This window comes from Helobdella robusta, assembly GCF_000326865.2.
Source record: "Helobdella robusta unplaced genomic scaffold HELROscaffold_44, whole genome shotgun sequence".
NCBI classification, from domain to species: domain Eukaryota; kingdom Metazoa; phylum Annelida; class Clitellata; order Rhynchobdellida; family Glossiphoniidae; genus Helobdella; species Helobdella robusta.
Window position 1 is genome coordinate 528,880 of NW_008705063.1, and position 23,835 is coordinate 552,714.

Genomic DNA, 23,835 nt, shown 5'->3' on the forward strand with positions numbered 1-23,835 from the left:
TGACGCTTCTAGCATCTGAGCTAGCACACCATCATTCATCTTCTTCGTTGTCATCATGCCAGGTTCTCAGGGGCAGACATCAGTATCGTCGTGAGGGATGCATTGATGGAGCCTGTTAGAAAAGTACAGAGTGCCACACATTTCAAAAAGGTTTGTTCCATTTGAGGTTGGACTGTTTTCTTCAATTGATGGATTGATTGATTGATTGATTGGTTGGTTGGTTGGTTGGTTGATTGATTGGTTGTTTGGTTGGTTAGTTGATTAATTGTTTGGTTGGTTGATTGATTGATTGATTGATTGATTGATTGACAATAAGAAATTAATAAGTCAATTGTAGTAACCAGTCAATCAATATTAATTTTACAGTTAACATGGTTGTTTTGAATAGTTCAAGTTCTTCAATTTTAAAGTGATACCAACCTGATAGCTCTGAGAAATGCAGTAAAAAACCTATTCTAGTATCAGGGTACTATTTCCCATTATGCTACATTTAACTGAAAACTTTTCAGGTTAGAGGTGAGAGCCCAATAAATAAAGGTGTCATAGTTGATGACCTATTGACCCCATGTTCTCCCGGTGACCCCGGCGCTATTGAGATGAGTTGGATGGATGTTCCTGGAGAGAAATTGTTGGAGCCCATTCTTAATATGGTCCGCTGTTGTTTGACTGCTGCTGATGTTTTTGGTTGTGGTAGTATGTTATGTGTTCGTTGTTAGCCTGTCGTTGTATGTTTGTATGTTGTTTTGGGTGTTGTATTTGTTTGTCTGTCGTGGTATGTTTGTATGTTGTGGTTTTTGTATGTTCATTTGCTGTTGTATGTATGTATGTATGTATGTATGTATGTATGTTGTTGTTGTTGTTGTATGTTCATTTGCTGTTGTTTGTTTGTTTTTATATTTCCAACTTCAACATATGAAACGTTCTCCACACAGTCTGACATGATGAGATCATTGCAGAATTCCAAGCCAACAGTCAATGATGACGACCTAAAGAAGTTGAGGAAATTCACTGAGGAATTCGGACAAGATGGATGAATTATTATAAATATAATAATTATTATTATATAGATATTTATTTTTGCAAGTAATATTACGACAATAATTCATAATTTTTTTTTACAAATTTGATTAATGTGTGTGTGAGTGTGTGTGTATGTGTTTAGATGTGTCTGATGATCTGGAATTTGTATATTATTATTATTATTTTTATATTATTATTTAAATATTTTTTAATAATTTTATCCTATTTGTTGAAATTTTGACTTTGGAATATCATTGTAACTCAAAACAGTTTAAAAAAAACATTCTGCCCATAAAAAGTTCGAAAATTTCTATAAAAACTACACAAATTTTCTGTTTGTATCGTTAAATTACATTATTTATGTTAAATTGTTGCTATAATTACATCAAATAGATTATTACAATAATTCGTATTATTATTATTTGTTGCCATTTGAAAAAATGTAAATTGAAAAATAATGTTTTTTTCATAAAAATATAAATTTTTGTGTATAAATATTAATGCGTATAAAGGTCTGGATAGTCACGATAAATACCAAAAATACATCATAAGAACAGCTTATAATAATTAATTTGAAGAAAAAACGAACTGTGATAGCATCTGTCTTGGGATAACATTAAATACCATTCTGTTTTAATCAAAAATAAAATAAATTTTACTAAATTGTCTGGATCAGATGATTTGTAAATTTTTGCCAAAAACACGTTATGTAAGACTTATAATTTAAATCGATTATATAGAAGTTTATTCTTGTAAATTCTTCCGATGGCTATATTTATAAAGGAGGACTGACGTTGTTATCATTGAAATTTTTAAATCAATTGGATCACTGTTTGTTATGTTTATTTAATTACGAATCTGTTTTATAACGAAGAAAACCTTTTCAAAATTTTACGAATTGCCGCATGGATTTTAAATGCGATCTTATTTTCAATGTTATAATACTCATCATCAATGCTCATCTGACACGATCCGTGCTAGCGAGAGGTTTGTAACTTTTTCTTTCAAATCTTAACAGACACGATGGTTTATAATTTGGCAGAAAAATTATTTCGGCCTTAGGGCAGGTAAAATACAATTGAGTTTTGTTTCTTCTACTGTGTATTTTGTACTGGTGACCACAACGAAATTAGGAATTTAATCTTTTTGGCCAACAAGTCAAATCATTACTGTTTTAGCTTCACAAATGACAGGAACTGAAATGGATTGAATTGAATCGTGAAAGGCATAGGTAATCTCGGTGTTATTCATATCTTGTGTTCCAGAGTCAAACATTTTCCCTACATAAAACAAAACGGCTAATCTCAAAAGTTAAAAATAAATTTAGAAAACCCCGAAACCGTCATTCTTAGCATTTCATATCTTTTCATCGAAACCTCTACACACAAGTCTAAAGAATGAAAACATTACACGAGAAATTTTATAAATTTGAATCGAAAAATTAAGTAAATTGAATTTTCCTCCACACGACAGACTGCAGCAGTGACAATGGTGGGTGTCTACCTGACGAACTGTGCGTTAAGAAATTATTTCGTGGCGAGTTTATAGTCAAGTGCCTCGGCCCCTCAAGCGAAATGGTCTTAAACGTCCAAACTGCGCACAGTATCTACTTTATTTCTGACTTGTTTTACATTGTAAACGGCTTTAATAATAATTATAAGTTGAGTTTGTTCCTGTTTTACAATACGTTCATCGGAACCGATCATTATTTAGCTAACAGTTACTAATACACCAAGTTCTTTGAAATTGTCAACATTAACAATTTATTTAAGGTAATTGTTGTTACGGATATGTATTTATTACAATTTTTCTATCTAATCTTATTTATATAAACATGTTAATCTGATTTATGCATTATATATAATGTTAAGAAGGAGAGCGTTGTTTCACTAACTTATTCGTAAAGGCCATTCAACTATATTTATAAATTGTTGGTAAATAAGCAGGAAATATACGCAAATTTCCTATTGGTATAAATAAATTGATGAATTGTTGAACAGCGAACGGCAAACATCTTCTTGGATGTTTCTTGACTGGCGTCACGGACACTTATGACTTCAACGATAAAGTGTTGATCTACGTTGACTCAATAGGCGAGTGTAGCTACCAGTGTACAACTCCGTATTACGGAATCAAGTTTATAAATGTATTTTGTATCTCTCTTTTTTAAATTTTTATTAAAAATTACAAAACCTTTTTTTAATAATATGCATTCATGGCCGGATTTAAAAGTTTTGAGGCCCTAGAGCAACGAAGGAATGGAGGCCTTTAAGTTCCTAATTTATTCTTTACTGGAGATCTCTATTAACTTGTGGAGATTATTGATTATTTAGTGGCTGCTTTTTGGGTGGTTGCTTTTTTAAAAAAGTTGGAGTCAGATTAAAACTTTTCAAATATCCATAAATTTTCCTCAAAAAGAACAAACATCAGTGCGAGTGTTTCCTCAACATCAAGTACAGAACATCGATGGCGCGCTGCAATCAGACATGCAAAGATGGTAATTCGTGTGGTGGATTCGGTCACTTCTCCGTATACTCCAGTATTTTTTTGTTGTAATGTCCACTAAATTAATCCATTCATCATCAAAAGTCATAACCATGATAAAAATTGGACATGGTCATTTTTTTCAAACCACTCCAGTATTTTTTCTGATTAATCAAGCATTTTTGTTTTATAAAAGCTTTACGACGTACATACACACTACTATTATTATCTATTAACAATAATTTTTTATTCAACAAAATTTTTTTCTTCACAAGAACCAGTGTCCAACTTAACCTTGGTAGGCTGTTTCACATCAGTTACACACCATTATAAAGCTGAAGATAAAACTGTAAATGTAGATACTTGTGCAGCGGCGTGTCGTGAAAAATCATTTAGTTTTCTTGGCTACAAGGTGTGTCGCTGTTAAAACAATTGCAAATACTTTTTTTGTTTAGAAATTTGAAAAGAAATAGTTACGAAAAGTGGAGTAATCAAAAATTTTTGATAGATTTTTGATAGATATATCCCGATGAATAGATAGTAGTGCCAATGAAGTGAGTCCCTCCTCATTAGAGCTATTTCTCAAATAATTTTTAATTTTTTTCAGTGTTGAAAAACTTCTTTCAACTGTTGACGTTGATACTGGTAGAATTGCCATAATTAATAACAGTGCCTAAATATTTGGAAATAGACAGGAATTGCATTCTGCCAATGCCTCAATGGCTGTTTTTGGCCTATCTTTTATTCTTGTTTTTCATTTTTGTGTCCACAATGACCATTCACCTTTTAATATGTTTTCAAAAGGTTCTGGGAAGTCATCTTTAGAAAATTCGGGACATTCTTCAATATAATTATATTGTACATCACACCTTCAAGGTAAAATAAATTGTTAAGAAGTAATTAGTGTCGTATTGAAGGAATCTATCTTTCAGTGAAGCCACTGAATCATCCAAGAAAGAATTGAAAATGGATATTCGAAAATAATTTTCCGGATCTTGTGAAGTCACATTACATCGATTTTTATTAAATTTTGTGGTTCTTGGAATAACCATTTCTATATTTAATTCTCAATAAATTCTCCATTTTCTCTGCAGTTAAGAAAAAATTGAGTTACATCCTTCACTACCTGCATTGCAGTTACGATATCCAGATACACAGTCTGCAATAACTTTGACAAATTGTAGGTAAGTCATATCCCTGTCTTCTTAAATGTTCAATTTAAAGACCAAATTCACTAAGCTTATCAACAATTACCGTTGCAAGGCCTTGGCCAAAAACATCATAAACTGGAACAAATGATAATAAATTTCTTAAAATTGGTATACCATTGTCATCATTACTCACATTACTTATGCACAGGGAAAATTGTTCAATTTGTGAAATATTAGTTGTTCCATCGGCTAAAACTGGAAAAAATTGTTTTTGCTGAATTCTTTCGATAATTTTTTCTGTATGAGATAACCAAATGAATTTATTCTGTATTTCAGGACTGGTATATAAAGCGTTTTTTGCAGATTGTTGTAAATGATTTTGTAAAACTACATCTCCTCCATTGGCTCTAAATCTTAACAAGATTCGAAAGTTACCATCATTTTCCTTTAGAGTTATTAAATTTATCCGTCCTACTTCATTATTGCCTCTTAATGCAAGGCCTTGCTGACCACAAAAACGTATAAATTCTATTATAGCTTTAAGTATCTCTCTATTATATATTATTTTTTTCTTTTTTTGAGTATCTATTTGTTCATCAATACTATTCATTCTATTACAAGCATTGGCTTCAATATTACTTTGTTAAAACAACATTTTGATGATACACTGTTGATCCATGTTGTTTAAATTAAAAGACTCCAAAGCCTTTTTAAATATGTTTATGGTTCATTAATACAAGTTCCAATTGTTTCATGTTTACCTTTACCAACCATTTTGTCTGTATAAAATATTATACACGTTGAACAATAAACGCCTTTACCTTTTTCTGAATAAGCAAGCCATTTAAACTTTTGTAACCAATCATACTGAAAGCGTCTTGTAAATTTTCCTGTATCATCGTAGTAAATAAATTTTATAACTATTTGCTAATTTCAATTTTTTCATGGTTGTTTAATTTTACTCCGACGTAATCAGCTGTCTTTTTTTGTTTTTGAACATGGTGCATCAAAATTATCTTTTGGGATAGATAACGACGAAACATTTTTCTCATTGCCCTTCAGCTCCAATTCATTGTTAATGTTTACAAGACTCTCAGACTTGGATAAACCAACTTACAACTCTGTGCCAACTAAGTTTTCGATTCATCACAACATAACGATTTTGGTATTTATGTTAAAAAATTCAATAAATTGTTTTCCTGCTTATTTTTCTTTTCATGGCAAAACTTTACTTTAGAACCTCAACGCAATCGAAATTTAAAATTTAAAAGTGAAATTGAGAGGACGATTAATGCATAAATATGTTTAAAAGTGAATTGCTTTAAGACTGTTGTTTATTAAAACGTTGATATTGAGGTTTTAACATAAAATACCGAAAATTTTTTTAAAAAATTAATAAATCATAACATCTTTTTTAACTTTCATCAATTATTAAATAATTTTGTAGGGTTAACGTAATAGTTTCGGTATTCTTTAAAGTAGATAGTTTTTACATTGTAGGCATTCAAGTAAACTCACATGCTTGCTTGGTTACGTGCGTAGGAATTAAAATAAACGTTCATGCAATTATGTTTGCACGTATTTTAAAATGTAATTTGACAAGTAGACATTAAAATAAACTTCCATGCATTTTTTGCACGTATTTTACCATGCAATTTAACGGATAGGCATTAAAATAAACACAAAATTAATGATAGTTACAAAAATTATCAATGTAAATTATTTCGGGGAGCTCAGTTACGCCTTGAAACCTGGCATTTTTGGCGAAAATTAACCAAATTTTACTGTTGTGGAGGAGGAGAGCTGAAATGGTAAAAATTTATATGAACGTTTTTTCTCTTTTACATCAACCTTAGTTACATTTTTCAGAGTAGGGGTCATTAGACCCGTTATCCTCTTTAGCTACGCCTAAGTTTTTAAATGAACGCTCCATATAATTTGTCTTGTTTGTTAAGTTTTTTTTTGAAAATATTTGAATACTACATTGATTTGTCACATGTCACAAGTTCAATGAATCTTGCTTCTGTAGTAGCTCAAAAATTTTGAATGGCCAGCTACCTATGGACCACTGCACTCAACTAGACTCTACTAATGCCATCGAGGTTTTCAGTGGTAAGTGTTATACAAAAAAATTGATCAAATATTAAATTTTATCGACGTAAGAATTCACGCCTATTTTATAATTCAAAAACATATGAAAATTACAAATCAGCATTACTTAGAATAGCATTACGGCATTATTTATCGAACTGTACCTCTCTTTTTGTGTATTATATGGTCATACACATTTATCTATAAAGCATACACTAGAAAGTAACATAACTGATCACAGGTAAAAATTTAACTAAACATAGGAAATGAATACCGTTAAAACATATAAAAATGTAAAACTACCACTCCGATTGTTCAGTATTGTTCGAAAGATCATTTGATGAAGGTACGGAAGAGTACCATTTCTGCTTGAATGATGTTGTAGAATCCAATGAGAGTTATTGCGAACAAGGGGTTTGTGTGCCTGGCTGGCAGGGAACATTCTGCGATATTAGAGGTATGTCGTGATTCTCCAGTTATTACAGTTATTTTTGTTTTAGGTGAAAAGTTTTATAAAATCATGATTTAAGAATGTTGTCTTCTTATTTTTTGTCTCATTCCTTTTAAGTTTGGATAATTTAGATTATATTTATGTTGTCGTCTTTTCATAAAAGCTTCATTTCAATTAAACAAAATATTTCAAAAAAAATTTTTCAACGTGAACGCCCATCCTTTTCGATAACTTTCTCAAAGCACCGAACCCAATCCAAATCTTTTGTATATTCAAAGCCGTCGTAGATTTTAACAACAGTCAAGTTTCATATAAAACTTTGAATTCATACATTGTGGTGTTTTTATTGCATAATGTTTATAACATTAAAAATTTTATCTAGATTATAATAAAAAAAACTAAGATTAATAATAGAAAGGTTTATTTTGTTAAATTTTAACGTTGTTAGACAGTATTTTCAAGCGTTATATATCATTGCCTTTTAATATTTAAAATTTCACCGATATACAGATTGCAAAATAAAGAATGGTGGCTGTGGTCGTAACTTCAAATGCTTCCAAATAATCGTCAACAACTCCCCATTCATGAATTGTGCATGTGAACGTGGTTACTCATCAGCGGATAACGAGGAATGCATTAGTACGTTCAGCTGAGTTTCGTTACGTGAACAGCACAATATGTTTTATTTCAAATTGTTTTTCCGATACTTTTCCAAATACTATCAACGTTTATAATTGTTTTTTTAATTGTTTGCTTTTGAATCAAGTCAAAAATTTTATTTGAGGTGTGATTCCCGTAACCGAAGATGAAAGCAAAAACAAAAGTGTTACACTACTTGTCGTCGTCTTGTTCATCTTGATGTTCATTGCCGTTTCCATAGCTGTAGTTTTCAAATCATTAAAAAATATCAGAAAGAGGAAATCTGCGAAGTTGGCGAATATTCATGTAGTCGATCAAAAAACCAAGTTTGTTCAAATCTTCTGTCAAATAATTATTTTAAGACAATTCCGAACATTACTAACAATTTTTATGTTACTATGAGTTCACATGAAGTTTTCGAATCGTTTAACAAAAGTTCTATAACTACTTTGAGATGATTTCTAAAATTCATTGATGGTTAGAGTATAATTATTGTTATGAGATTGTAAATGAATTTATAAATTTGTCAAACCAATCTCATTCAAGTTTTTATAGTGTTTTAAATAGTTCCAATTTTGTCGACTTTCAGGGACAAAATCTTGAAATGAATGGTTAAAGTGGGTTGTGTTGTTTTGCTCAGAAGACAATTTTTTATTTCGTTCACACTCATTCAGTAATCAGCATTTTTAATATTTTTGTCTCTTATAGATTAAATTTTTGTATTTTAACATTGTTTTGAAATGTTCAGCGTATTTCCATTTTAAAGATAAATGAAAAGCTAATCACCTGATTTTTCTAAATTTAAATGTTATTAAAAACTAATCCAGGTAAAGGGCTACTCTAATTGAAAATTTTTTCAGCTGTTTTTTTTTACAAAACAAAATTGATTTTTTTTGACGACATCAAAATGTACCATTGTGGTTCAATTGACATATCTAATTTTTGTTCATTCTTCGAAATTATTTCTTAACCATTTTTTAGAAGTAACAACAACAATACCACAGACACGTATTCTCGTAAGAAGCGTTATTCAGCGCATTACATACATTACTTGCGATATCGAACTCCGTCACAACGACGACAGACTTAGAGGTGCCTTAAACATTGTACAATACCATCCATTATAGAATATTTTTCAACAATATTTAACATCAACGTTGTTTCAATTGATTTAAAACTGCTTGTAATATAAAGTTTGTAGACATAATCCAAATTTTTCAGTTAGACTGTGTTTTTATCTTTAAAGTCTAGACAATTTTCAAAGGAAAAGTTTAGTTATACTGCTGTTACATGAAATTATCGATAAAAATTAAAACCCTTTGTGTTTAGTGATTTAAGTTTTTATAATGTTTAGAAAAATAACATATAGATAGTGTTTATAAATTTCTATCTATCCAAACGGCCTTTTCTTTGTTTATTCACTAAAATAAATTCCCCATACGATGTATAATGCTTTAATATAACGAATGTTGTTGAATTTTTCATTGTTATCTTGTTTTTAAAATAAAGAAAAAGTGAAAAATTTTTTTTATTCCAATGTCCAAGTGTTTAAAAAACCATTTTTTTCATTGAAGTTTACGTTAAACTTTGCCAAAATTTAAAGAAAATAAAATGAGAATTTTCGTCGTGTTCAGAAAAAAATTTGACGCTTTATGAGCTTACGTCTGATGATAAGCTTCCTGTGAATATAATTAAAATTTTAACAAAGTTTTGAAAAAAATTAACATAAAAAACAAATTCGAACAAAACTGATATCGAATCTGATAGCTCCACTTTTATCAATTTATGACCTAAAATGTAATACAATTTTCACAACTAACAAAAAGTTGAAGGTCAATCTATGCCTTCATAGAAATTGAGAAATCTATAACACACACACACACACACACACACACACAAACAGCATATATTAATATGAGCTAAACGACGCCACACACAATCTCAAACCAATCCCAAAAACATTCAAAATCAGTCATTATAGGCATTCCAAAACATGTTATACTAAAAAATTATTTTAAGTGTATCAATAACCGTCAATAGATGGTTTTGGATCTGTGTATTTAAAAATTAATAATAGTTGGTAATTCATTTGAAACATATTTTTATTTAAAATATTGTAGTGGGAAATCTTTTCTAAAGGAGCCTCTGCTGACGTTGAGGTCAAGTTATTCTTAAAATTTGCATTGAAACTTGCAAGTGACTTGGCCAAAAATTTAATGTCAAGAGTCTTTAACTATAAAAAAAGTCTCAGTCCATATTTTCAGAGTGAAATTTTAAAGAGCCGCAACTATACTTTAACAAAAAAAACTTTAACAACAAGACTTCCTTGTCTACTACGCCTCTGCTGCTTGCTTAATATTGATTTGCAAAACGTAAAAAAAAATTAATTTAGCTGAGACAATAATAGGATTTATATTCTCATTCTGACCTGTTTCTTTTACTGGTTCTGTGAAATAGAAAAAAATAAAAATAATTAATATTTTTTTGGTGATAAAAGTGAATTTCAAATTTGAGCGGACAATGACTTTATTAAAGTCAAAATTTTGAAAACATAAAAAATATCAGAATCGTCAAATGGATAATTCAATCTTACACGAATGAATTCGATACCTCATATATCAAATTTTTTTAATTTCAATATTATAAAGATGTCATAAAATAATTGAAAATTATTTTTCAATATCATTTTTCTCAATATTCATTTAACATATTATTAAAATCGATTGTTCATTTTCACATTCATTCAGTTGAAATGCATTCTTTCAATATTCATCAATATGGTCTACCCAAAATTATACACAAATGATTTATTTTATGACTGTGTGTGTATGAGAGAGAGAGAGAGAGAGAGAGAGAGAGAGAGAGAGAGAGAAAGGGAGTAAGAGAAAGAAAGACATAAGGCTAAGATTGAGTACAAATGCAGATATATTTCACAAGAGTGAATATTTCATTAGTGAATTTCAAAATATTTCATACCATTTCCTTTACGTTTTTTCAAATGTTTAAACAGAATCGCTACTGGTAAAAGTGACAGAACGGCAAACACAATTATTGAGATGTATATTAACAAAATTGATTTGTTTTCTCCGTCTGATACTTTTAACACTGCAATTTATTAAAAAGTAATTTAAATCACTTTTTTTTATATAAAATTGTTTTAATTTAAAGTAAATCAACCATTATCCACACATATTAAATATATTTATGCGTTTAGGAAGCAGCTATCTAAGAGAACTCTTATTATTTAACATTAATCTGATTATTTTATGTGTCATTGATCTTGTCTGGATATTTTAAAACAAGAATACGTAGAATAAAAAAGGAATCAATTGCTTAAAAATATGAAGGAATTATGAAGTGCAAAGTTGAGCCGAATTTATCGGTATAAATGCCTCTAGACAATAAAAAACTGATTGTTTTAACTTATTCAGTTTTTATTATTTCATAAATTATCTTTAAATATCATTATGTGTTTTGATGCTACGATATCTATTCTGTGTAAAATCTAATTTTTATAGAATTCTCTGGGCAAGCCGTCGTAAATCGGGCCCTGATTCTAACCTATACATTCATTTTCATCGACTGCAGCATCTCTTGACTCGCAGATGCATCTCTCTTGCATCAAGCCGTTTACAATTTCTTGTACGCAGTTCATCGTCGTGTTACAACCTCCATTTTGAGTTGCACAATCTGCCGAACATGAATGTTTCTTATGCAATAGTTTTTAATCATAATATAAAAATTTTCTCAATTTTTTTAATTCTGAAAAATTAAATAGTTATTGGAGTTTGGAGTTAGAAATTAACAAAAAATTCATTATAACAGTTGAATATTAAATAAAAACAATTTTCAAAAAGTTAAATTAGATGTTGAAAGATGCCAATAAAACCTCTCCTATCACAGAATGCTCCAACCCAGCCAGGTAAACAAACACCAGATCTGCAATATGCCTTTCTATTTTCATTTTTATCATTTATGCAATAGTTGTACTTTGTCGATTTTCCACGAACATTTAAATCTGGTGACACTAAAGGTATTTGAAGAGTATTTGAAGAGTAATGAATATTTGAAGAAGTTTACAGCAAAAAACGAAACAAAAGAAAACGAAACGAAAATTTATTTGCATCTAAAAATTGATTAATTGATAGAAAGCAGATTGGCCAACGCAAAATCATTAATGAATTCATTGTTAATGGCCACCTAAACAGAAATTGCATTAAAAAGAAAATGATTGTCTTCGATAAATTTGTTCTAATGTAATTCAGTTGTCCATTGTTATTGCTGCCAGCATATTTAGTGATGGTTGAATATTGATGATAAATTGTTTGTCAGCTGTTTGTAGACAAAAATAACCGTGAAGTAGTTATTCGTCTCATCAAAATTTGATTTGAAAAAAAAATTATGGTCGTGTGCGATTGCTTTGTCAATAAAATTACTAAAAGTTGATGACAATATTGGTTTCATTTGAAAATTCATGACTATTTCAATTTTTGTTTAAAATGTTAGTATCATCGGAGTAACAATAAAAATCAAAAAACGTCTATGCCATGGGAAGATGGTTCATGAAAATCCCAAAGTGCAATGGACCAATATGCTTTCCTGAGAAAACTCCAAAGTAAATGGATTGTATCGTAGAATTTTATTCTGCCATCTAACAAACTGTTTTCTGTCAGTTAAGTAGCTACCAAGCCATCTCAAAAATGTTCCACGAATTCTAACTTTTTGATCAGAATGATATTGTCATTGCAGTTAAAATGATGTTTTAATTTTGAAGAAAAGTGACAATTCTTTTTTAGGTCATCCTAAACATATAGATTATCTTACTGAAAGAGAACCAATCATTATTTCCAGGGTGTTGACAAATTTAATCTTTAATACAATTAAATACTCTTTGTTCAGGCAATATGAGTTTTGTTTGTTCAATAAAGCTAATTTTTAAGAACGGATTTCATTCAAGGATTCTAAATCGGTTCAAATTAATAGATTGTTAATGTTGAAAAAATATTATCATTTCTTTCCACTGTTTTTAACTAAATTCACTTAGGTTGCTTATAATTTCTGAATTATTTTCACTAATATTTGATTGAATAAATATCGAACTAAGCTTCTTAAAAAAGGTTTTGAAAGAATTTGAGTTTATGAGTCATTTCATCATGCAGAAATAAGAAAAAATTGATAATTACCATCACTGAGTATTGAAAAAACAGAAGGCTCAGCGCACTGCTCTATGTTCACTTGATTTTTGAATTGTATTTTTCGTCCACATTGGCATCCTCCAGACTAAGATAAAATTATTTCAATGGAAACTCTTTTTCGTTATAATTAAAAAAATTTCAATTGAAAAATGAATTTTAACTGTTTATTTAGTAATACTTAATTTATTAGGTCGGCTTGAGAGCTCAGTCAAAGTAGTGTGTCTCGAGTTGTAGTCACGCGTTAGTCTGGTTCGAATACTGTCTGTCCAAAAAACAGAAAAAATTATACGCTATGCGGGAATGACGTGATACTTGCGATGCAAATGCATAACGAATTTACATAAGTTATAAGTTTAGAATAAACAACATGTAAGCTGGTCTGCGTTTGACAGAGCTGCATAATAAAGAGTACAAAAACATTACCACTACTGGAACCAAAAGACTTCTGAAACTAACACTTGTTCCACTGTATGGAAAGTCAAGTTCTCTGCATCTATTCACACAGAGTAATTTGCTCAAAGATTCGCTTTCTTTGTGTTCAAGTTCCAAAAATTTAAAACATCCGATATTAAGTGATACATTCGATATTTCTGTTAAAAATTATTTAACAAACTTAATAAATTTTTACAGGACCGGCTTTAGGCATAGGCAGAATTGATACAAAGTAAAATGGTGTTCAACGTTTCTGTCAGGTAAGTCATAAATGGTGGCTATCGCTTCAGAGATTTCTACAAAAAAAAACTTCTCTATAGCAAACACTAATTCTATTGCTAATATTGGCAAAAATGTACCTATATCTGCCGATATCGAAATATACCAATAATGTTTCTTATATCGGTATAGAAATAAAATGATACCAATGAATTTGTATACTATTGTACTGAAACAAAACGGTTGTTGAAAGTCTCGACTTTAATGAATTTATATTTAACGTTGTTTGTCTTTAAATGGTGTCATAATTTTTTCAATTAAATGAAATAGTTTAAGATGTTTATGACCACTTTTCATTTGTTTGAAACATTTTAAAAATTTAACCAATTATATTCTAAAAAGCATTTAAAAAACAAAAAAACGTTACTGGCGTATACAGAATAGAAAGATTTGCCCCCACATGATAGTCCATCCGAACATTTTTTGTCACATTTGCTGGCACTGACCTCGTTTTGAACATTTTTGGCACATACACATAACTGTTTGTTCTAAATTCAATAAAGTTGAATATAACCACTGAAAATGTATATGTATGTAATTCATTGAAAATTTAATAACAATACGATCTACATTAGAAAAAAAATACAAATTGCGCACCTGCATTCCATAGAATAATGTTTGACTGCAATATTCGGAGCAAGATTTGACCGAATTGATCATCAGCTCCTTGGCTGAATGCACCTTTTGAAAACATCCTTTATAGTTCCAATTACCCTTAGGTTTTTTCACTTGAACATGTGTACCGATGAAAATTAACAAATTAATTTTTAGACAAATGCATGAAAAAAATATCATGCAACCTTCTGGCACATCAAAGATTTCCTCATCTGGTGGTTTACATTCAACTTGAACCTTTCCATTATCGATTTCTTCATCATTAACCTCCCAACATATTTTATCACCACACCCTCCATTGTTATCTCTGCATGGAAGTGTGCCAACATACGTTTCGTTGGTACTTTGATATGTATAAACTTGTACGTTTTGATTTGCCGCTGGAGTGGTTGGGACGACAGAAATAGTTTTGATCTGGATGGTTGTAGCTGAGGTGGTGGTGAATGGTTCAGTGTGTTTGGGTGTTGAACTCTTCGTTTTAAACGCATTTCGTACCTAGCAAGCAGAAATAAACAGAGCGAAGAAAGTAAGGTTAGGATAACGTGTAATAATCAAACAGTTTCAATGACGTTAGTTTGTTTCGTTTTAAACAAATATCCGAAGATTGGTTCAAAATTACACAACTCTTAACCAGCTTCAGAGTTAGTCCCCGGTATGAAAAAAGGAAAGCTTCTAATGGTTTTTTTTAAATAAAATAAGCAACAAAAGGTCTTTAGAAAAATTGGCAAACATTTCTTCTGCTTTTGTTTTACAAACTTCTCAACTTATTGCTTTACGGTGTTTGGAAAAGTAGTTAATAGCGGATGTTTTACGCAAAAAAGAAAGGTTCAAAAAAAGTCACGTGATACCTGAACGTCCCCTTAGGTTTTAAAATTAAAAAAATTTCTACCTTTGATACAGAATGGTCCTGCCGAACCGGGAATGCAAACGTTCGTGTCGCAGTAAGCTTTGCTACTCTCTGTTCTGTCATTCTTGCAGTATTGGTAGATCTCCGATTTGTTTTGCCTAAATGAGACTTGATGGTTTTAAAAAATGTTGAATTGAAAAAGTTGAATAACAAAAACCAATTAATAAATATTTAATTATAAATGATTAAATGAATGTTAACTGAATAAAAATAGTGCATTGAGTTACTTAAAACTCGCTACACTATATGTTTATTTTATATCGTTTGATGCTAAAACGCATAAAAAGATAACTACAACAAAAATGATTAATGATAACAGTAAATAATTATATTAGTGGTAATAAAAAAATTAATAAAAATAACAATACAAACAATAATAATAAGGAACTCTTTTATTTTCAAAGCAAGTGATAATTGACTAAAACAACGAAATGTTAAAATAATGAAATGTTAAAAAAACAACTAAATAATAATAAATAGAAATAACATTATTAATATTTTCATTATTATTATTATATTATGATACCACTTGAAACGGTGAAGTCCTTTATGGAACAATCCATAACGCCCTTCTGTCTGAGGCCAGTGAAAGAGTTGCCACATTGGCACATATCTTCCTGAAAATAATTTATCGTCTGTAGAAATATTTCTCAATACAGTTTTCATTTCAACGGAAAGAAATCAGCAACGGGGCCCAGAGAATGTTGAAAGGTTTCCATAAATTAGAAACTTTTGCTAATTTATGAGTCATTAATAATACTTACAAAAGTAAGGTTTAAAAGTCATTAATACTTACAAAAGTAATGTTTAAAAGCTACAGGAACAAGAAGCATTTAATATGCCTTAGCTATATTAGCATGTCTATACTAATATAGCTAAGGCATAGCTAAGTTTGTGCCTATGAGGTTCTAAATATAAGGCGCCATGCAAATCAATAGATCATCATTTGATAACGAATTAACAAAATTTTAACCGATCATTTTGGACGTATAAAATGATAATTAAGTATCCTTTTAGTCGATTATACTGTGAAGCTAAAAATTAAAATTTCGAGTGATCTTTTAAAATATTTTGAACAATTAAAACTTACATACCTGAGTGTATAGGATCTATTTCGATTTTTCAACCACCTTCAGCACTTGTTGCTATTTTTAAAGAAAATTTTTATAACCCAATACTTGTTGCAGTTTATACAGTTTTCACAATTACTTGGTTATACAACTTAAATATACAAACTGCAAGAAATGCTGAAGTTGATTGCAAAATCAAAATAGGAAAACTTTATCTAATAAAATAAATAATTACAAAAAGAATTTGGTTACAAAAATTGAGAAATGTAATAAAAAACTATCTAACGCTAGAAATTTGGTTGATTTCATAAATTTGGTTGGTTGGTGAAACTAAAAATCAAAAATATTCTTTAAAAAGATTTTGAAAAAATTAAAACTGACATAAGCTTTAGTGAAACATATTCTAGATAAAACTGAATAAAATTTGAAAATACGATTGAGGAACAACGCATTAATAAATTGTGTTTCTTCCACAAAAGTTGATAAGAGTTAAAAACATTTGACCATCTCTTATTAACTGATATATAAAGAAATTTTTGTTATTTGAACCTCATTTTTTGGGCATTTTTATTTGAGATGCACATTTTCAAATTGATAATTTGAAGAAATAATAAATTAAAAAAGTAAATTCGTATGCATGAATATTTATATATATAAATAAATAAATATATATATTGATTTGTTATTGATATATACATATATATATATAAACACTAAAACAAGCTGTAACTATTCATTTTCAACAAAAAAGAAATCAACAAAATAGAATAGAGACACTGTATATATGTATTTGAGCATAAACAAAATATCAATTTGAACACCGAAGTTGGTATAGGAATACGGAATAAAGCTTTTTTGTTCAATCATGCATAAAATAAGCAAAAATTGTGATTTTGAACTAAATAAACTTCAAAATGATTTACGATGAACCGTTAGAAATATCGGAAAGTTTTAATTTTTAATTTTAAACTGAAGACAATTAATAATAGGTTAAAAATAGGCCATTCAAAATAGACTCATTCTTGGATAATCAACAAAACAAATCCACCAGCATGCAACTTTTGTGATGAAAAACTTTCTGTACTGCACATATTGGTGGAATGCAAAAACCATGATGATATTCGGAAACGATATCAGATCCCCTCAGATATTGAAAAAATTTAAAAGAGAGAAAACATCAATAATCTAATAACATATCTTCAGGAGATAAAAATACTCGACAAAATATAGAAATATTTGAAAAAACTCAAAAGAACCCTAAGACAATTTTGTTTCAAAAGAAAAAAGGGCGTAAAGATAGCCAGTATCGCTGAAACGTCGTTAAACTGCATTAATAATAATAATAATAATAATAATAATAATAATAATAATAATTTAACCTTAATAAACTTCATCAAATGATAAAAGTTTTGTTAGTCTCTCATAAGTTTTGTAATCTAGGTTTTATCTTTGATTCTACTATATCTCTTTCTTCTCAGATTAATATTGTTGCTAGAAGTTCTTACTTTTATCTACGCAGAAAAAAACTCAACTACAAGTTGAATAATGCCGAAAACGCAGTGATCTTTATAAATAATTGTATATATATATATATATATATATATATATATACAATTCTTGACACTGCAATCAACATTATAAATTCTTTCAGGCATAAGTTTAGTTCATTCATGACACTGCAGTCAACATATATATATATATATATATATATATATATATATATATATATATATATATATATATATATATATATATGTGTGTGTGTGTGTGTGTGTGTGCTCATTTAAAATAACATTTTTTCAAATCGTATTGATAAAACAAAATATTATTCAACTAACTTTGCTCCCGCTATATTCAAACCTTTCCTCAAAGCATTTAGTCTGACATTCAGGTTTCGGAAAATTTCCTTTCATTTGGTTAGACATGTTGAGATGCATGTAACAAGCAACATCAATTACTGTATTTCCTGTCACAATATGTAAAAAGTTGTTAAATAAACTTTAAAAAATTAGAAACAAAAGTTTACCCAAAGATAATTTAACTAGTGGCTTTCTTATTATAAAAAAATTATGAATTTTATTACTTTTGTAGTAAGATAAATAATAATTATGATTTGAACCGCAGGGAAGTCCGCCGTCACAAATATAATTGCAATATGACTCATCCTCTTGCTGACCCAAATTATCTGAGCAAAAACATTTACCTGGCTATTTTTTCCAAAAACAAAATTTAAATAAAATTAAATTGTTATAAGTTTTAGTCAAATATATTGGGGCCATGTTTACGCTATTTTGTTTTGCAGGCACATGTTGTAATTTGTAAATTTTCTAACCTCGAAGTTTGTCAATAATTTTTACTTTTATTAGTAATAATGAACCCTCCTTAGCGTGAGAATAAGTATATAAATAATAGTGTTAATGAAAAATGTTTGAATAGTTGAAAATTGACCTGCAGTGCATAATACTTTGTCCCCGTACAATAACGGTAGCATGAAATAAACAAGTCATTTCTCATACTTTTCCCATTTGTTAAATCAGCGAAACATCCTAAGTGATTTCTAAAACTCAGCAAATTATCATTCACTTCTGAATAAAAAAATATAATGAAATAAAATAAAACATCTAGTTAGTATTCGATCGGTAAATTTTCCAAAAAACTTTATAGATTGAATTCAAAAATTAATAAATGTCTTACAATATCACTACGCAATGAACTGGTTCAATTACTTTTGGTCCAAAACTCAAAAACCATGATAGGCCACGCATGTACGATGTGGTGCTTGCTTGCGTCGTCGTTTGGCTATTACAGCGTTTGAAATACGGGCATTTGAATAATATAATTATACAATGGTTATGTGTGAAAGTTCTGAAGAAAAAATTATCAACTTTTCCAAAATCCTGAACAGATAAGCGTATGGATTGTAAAATTATGGGTTAGGGTATTTTACTGTTTTAAAGTTTCTAAAAATTTTCAGCCAAACTCCACCAATCTTGTGAACATATATTTTGAACATAAAAATTGCAATGCACTCTGGTGGATACTAATTCACCAGCATTTTCAGTGTTTTCTTAGGAGTCTCAACAACAAACACAGAGGACTTGCTAATTAACTCATCACACAGACATAGAATGTGATAAGCGTGGATGTCTGTGAAATCGAATCCAGTGACTGCAACAGCAACGCCAGGACAACTACCATTACACCGTCACTCACGTTGCATTTAAAATGTTTAATGATTGATAATGAGCAGCTTACTTTCCATTGATTGTCGGGAATAGATAACCGCAACGAAAATCCACACGTATAATCTTCTTGAAGGTTCGGAACGTGACATTTAGCTGATCATTTTCTACTTTTACTCAGTATTTGAAAAAATACATTCACGAATACTACGTGGTCTTATGGTGTAGTTATAAAAATTTTTTCAAATTATAAAACGGTTGCTTTTTTTGTTTATTCGCGTGTAAATATTTATCAAGTTTTTATCGTCACGACGTAAGTTTTAGGGTTTTGAAAACGCCGCCTTATTTCGGAGCGAGTCCATTCATGACCATAGACATCAGAAGCGAAATTTCAAATGTAACCTTTCTACCAACCTTCAACCAATGTAGTGTTCAAAATATTAGAGTCACGTGGTCATATTTTGCAGCTCCCAAAACTAGCTTGGCAGCATGGTTTTTGAATAAGCTGAACCATAGATATCATCGTGTAATGTAAACCATAAAACAAACTATTGCAATAATCTTATCTCTCATATACAAAAGCATTGATCGAACTTTGGACAAGATCTCTTTGAAGTGACCTTTTAAATATCCTCAACATGCGCAACTGATTCAATTTTACGTGATGATGGATTGATAGCTGTGGGTCCAGAAAGCAACCCAAATTGACAACCTTGGAAGAAAATTTAATCTGCTGATCATTAATGATGGCTGAATCGATTTTAACTCTTGTGAACTGTTGCCATGTTCCCTTGGGCATTAATTGCGTTTTACATTGGTTCAACTTTAAACGGTTGCTATACATCCAAACATCTAATTTTGTCAAGCATTTAATGAATATGTTCAACATAGCTGGAAATTTACTTGGTGGTTCACTGACAATGATCATCATCAACAAAAGCGTGACTATAGAAACCAAATGAATCAAGTAATCGAAAAACATCTACCGTGCTCAAAACAAATAATAAGTGTCCTAAGACCGATCTCTGCGCCACACCGTTAACAACCAGTAGCGTATCTGACAAATTGTTATTAAACAGCATTTGTCCAGCAAAATACCATGATCAACGCAATCAAACGCTGCACTCATGTTCAAAAGTTTCGAAACAATACAACTTTTATAACCTATTCTTTAATGTTTACTTTGTTGTAGTTCAATTGGCATTTTTAATTTTTATTCATTCTTGGCAATTCTTTCTTAACCATTTTTTAGAAGAAACAACAACAATACCACAGACACGTATTCTCGTAAGCGTTATTCAGCCAATTACATACATTACTCGCGATAGGCTGGGATCGAACTCTGTCACAGTGACGACACACTTAGAGGTGCCTTAAACAATGTACCACACCGCCCATTACAGAAAATTTTTTAACAATATTTAACATCATCGTAGTTTCAATTGATTTAAAACTGTTTATAAAATGAAGTTTGTAGACATAATCCAAAATTTTCATAGTTAGATTTTGTGTTTATCTTCAAAATCTAGACAATGTTTAAAGGAAAAGTTAAGTTATACTGCTGTTACATGGAGTAATTGATAAAAATTAAAACCCTTTTTGTTTAGTTATAAAAGTGTTTATAAATTTCTATCAATCCAAACGGCTTTTTCTTTGTTTATTTACTATAATACATTTCCATACGATGTATAATGCTTTAATATAACAAATGTTGTTGAATTTTTAATTGTTATTTTATTTTTAAAATAAATGGCAGAAATTGAAAAATTGTTTTTATTCCATTGTCCATGTGTTTAAATTACCAAATTTGTTTTATTGGAATATACGTTAAACTTTGCCAAAATTTCCAAAAAATAAAATGAGAATTTTCGATGTATTCAGAAAAAACTTGACGTTTCATGAGTTTTCGTCTGTTGATAAACTTCCTGTGAATATAATTAAAAATTTAACAAATTCTTGAAAAAAATTAACATTAAAAAAAAATCGATTAAAACTGATATCAAATCTGATAGCTTCTCTTTTATCAATTTATGACCTAAAATGCAATACAATTTCCACAATTAACAAAAAAGTTGAAGGTCAATCTATGCCTTCATAGAAATTGAGGAATCTATATCACACACACACACACACACACACACACACACACACACACACACACACACACACACACACACACACACACACACACACACACACACACAAACAGCATATATTAATATGCACTAAACGATGGCCACACACAATCTCAAACCAATCCCAAAAACATTCAAAATCAGTCATTATAGGCATTCAAAAACATGTTATACTAAAAAATTATTTTAAGTGTATCAATAACCGTCAATAGATTGTTCTGTGTATTTAAAAATTAATAAAAGTTGTTAATTTAATTGAAACAAATTTATATATAAAATATTGCATTGGGAAAACTTTTCTAAATGAGCCTCTACTGATGTTGAGGATAAGTTATTCTTAAAATTTGCATTGAAACTTGCAAGTGACTTTGCCAAAAATTTATTGTCGTGAATCTATAACAACAAAGACTTCCTTGTCTACTATGCTTCTGCTGCTTGCTTAATATCGATTTGCAAAACGTAAAAAAATTAATTTAGCTAAGACAATAATAGGATTTACCCTTATTCTGATCTGTTTCTATTACTGGCTCTGTAAAATAGAAAAAAAAATTAAAAGTTTTGTTTTTGTTATTATTATGATTATTTTTTTGGTCATAAAAGTGAATTTCTAAATTTGAGCGAACAAACATATGTCAAAATTTTGAAAATGTGAAAAATATTGGAATCGTCATTACAAAATTGATGAAGTCTAATGGATAATTCAAATATATATGAATGAATTCAATCCCTCATATAATAATTTTTTTCAATTTCATTATTATAAAGATGTTAAAATATAAATGAAAATTATTTTTCAATAATATTTTTCTCGATATTCATTTAACAAATTATTAAAATCAATTGTTAATTTTCACATTCATTCAGTTGAAAGGCATTCTTTCATTATTCAATGTTCATCAATATGGTCTCACCCAAAATTATACACAAAAGATTTATTTCGTGATTGTGTGTATGTGTGAGAGAAAGAAAAAGAGAGAGAGAGAGATAGAGAAAGAAAGACAGAGAAAGAAAGAGATAAGCGTAAGATTGAGTACATTTGTGTGCAGATATATTTCACAAAAGTGAATATTTTATTAGTGAATTTCAAAATGTTTCATACCATTTCTATTATGTTTTTTCAAATGTTTAAACATCAGAATCGCAACCACAAGTAAGAATGACGAAACGGCAAACCCGATCATTATGATGTACATTAACGAAATTGATTTGTCTTCTCCGCCTAAAACATCTAACACTGCATTTTGTTAAAAAGTAATTTAAATCACTTTTTTTTATAAAACATTGATGTATTTTAAAGTAAATCAACTTACTTCTACACATATTAAATATATTTATTCGTTTAGGAAGCAGCTATCTAAGAGAACTCTTTTTTATTTAAAATTAATCTGATTATTTCTTGTAACATTCATCCTATCCGTGAAATTTGAAACCAGAAAATATAGAATAGAAAAGGAATTAAATGCCTGAAAATATGAAGTGCTAAGACGAGCCAAATATGTCGGTATAAATACCTCTGTACAATAAAAAAACTGGATGTTTTTATTAGTCTATTTCTTATTATTTCATAGTTTTTCATTAAATATCATTATGTGTTTCAAAGCTAAAATATCTATTCTGTGTAAAATCCAAATTTTATGGAATTTTCTGGGCAAGCCGTTCGTAAATCGGGCCCTGATTCTAACCTATACATTCATTTTCATCGACTGCAGCATATCCTGTCTTGCAGAGGCATCTCTCAAGCATCAAGCCGTTTACGATTTCTTGTACGCAGTTCATCGTCGTGTTACAACCTCCATTTTGAGTTGCACAATCTGCCGAACATGAATGTTTCTTATGAAATTCCTATGCAATGGTATGAAATCACATTTATATGATTTTTTTCAATTTTTTTTATTACTGAAAAACTTGAAAATAATTGGAGTTTGGAGTAAGATTTTTAACAAAACAATTCATTATAGCAGTTCAATGATAAAAAAAACAGTTTTCAAAATGTTAAATTGAATGTTGACAGATGCCAATAAAACCTCTCCTATCACAGAATGCTCCAACCCAGCCAGGTAAACAAACACCAGATCTGCAATATGCCTTCCTAATTTCATTTTTATCATTTATGCAATAGTTGTACTTTGTCGGTTTTCCACGAACATTTAAATCTGGTGACACTAAAAAGGATGGTTATTTAAA

The 23,835-nt window shown here is 29.6% G+C and overlaps 5 protein-coding genes across 5 annotated transcripts in view; 3 read left to right on the forward strand and 2 right to left on the reverse strand.

Moving 5' to 3' along the window:
• Positions 1 to 1,462, forward strand: part of HELRODRAFT_193180 (hypothetical protein) — a 4,606-nt gene extending 3,144 nt beyond the window's left edge. The window contains exons 10-12 of the mRNA XM_009025901.1: positions 63 to 150; positions 510 to 650; positions 933 to 1,462. Of these exons, the coding sequence (XP_009024149.1) occupies positions 63 to 150; positions 510 to 650; positions 933 to 1,034 (331 nt within the window). The 3' untranslated portion in view covers positions 1,035 to 1,462. The remainder of the gene's footprint in view (positions 1 to 62; positions 151 to 509; positions 651 to 932) is intronic.
• Positions 1,463 to 1,925: 463 nt separating this feature from the next.
• On the forward strand, positions 1,926 to 4,803 carry HELRODRAFT_177745 (hypothetical protein; the record flags this gene model as incomplete). Its single annotated transcript, XM_009025902.1, has 6 exons — positions 1,926 to 2,007; positions 2,494 to 2,739; positions 3,021 to 3,166; positions 3,439 to 3,517; positions 3,780 to 3,916; positions 4,768 to 4,803. The coding sequence occupies 6 exons, from the start codon at positions 1,926 to 1,928 to the stop codon at positions 4,801 to 4,803; spliced, it is 726 nt and encodes a 241-aa protein (XP_009024150.1).
• Positions 4,804 to 6,715: 1,912 nt separating this feature from the next.
• HELRODRAFT_177746 (hypothetical protein) lies at positions 6,716 to 7,850 on the forward strand (the record flags this gene model as incomplete). Its single annotated transcript, XM_009025903.1, has 3 exons — positions 6,716 to 6,767; positions 7,066 to 7,203; positions 7,708 to 7,850. The coding sequence occupies 3 exons, from the start codon at positions 6,716 to 6,718 to the stop codon at positions 7,848 to 7,850; spliced, it is 333 nt and encodes a 110-aa protein (XP_009024151.1).
• Positions 7,851 to 10,786: 2,936 nt separating this feature from the next.
• On the reverse strand, positions 10,787 to 18,259 carry HELRODRAFT_177747 (hypothetical protein; the record flags this gene model as incomplete). Its single annotated transcript, XM_009025904.1, has 9 exons — positions 10,787 to 10,941; positions 11,398 to 11,526; positions 11,726 to 11,863; positions 13,490 to 13,621; positions 14,189 to 14,258; positions 14,340 to 14,785; positions 15,247 to 15,372; positions 15,791 to 15,881; positions 18,173 to 18,259. The coding sequence occupies 9 exons, from the start codon at positions 18,257 to 18,259 to the stop codon at positions 10,787 to 10,789; spliced, it is 1,374 nt and encodes a 457-aa protein (XP_009024152.1).
• Positions 18,260 to 22,724: 4,465 nt separating this feature from the next.
• HELRODRAFT_177748 (hypothetical protein) lies at positions 22,725 to 23,750 on the reverse strand (the record flags this gene model as incomplete). Its single annotated transcript, XM_009025905.1, has 3 exons — positions 22,725 to 22,885; positions 23,334 to 23,493; positions 23,676 to 23,750. The coding sequence occupies 3 exons, from the start codon at positions 23,748 to 23,750 to the stop codon at positions 22,725 to 22,727; spliced, it is 396 nt and encodes a 131-aa protein (XP_009024153.1).
• Between the last annotated feature and the right edge of the window lie 85 nt (positions 23,751 to 23,835).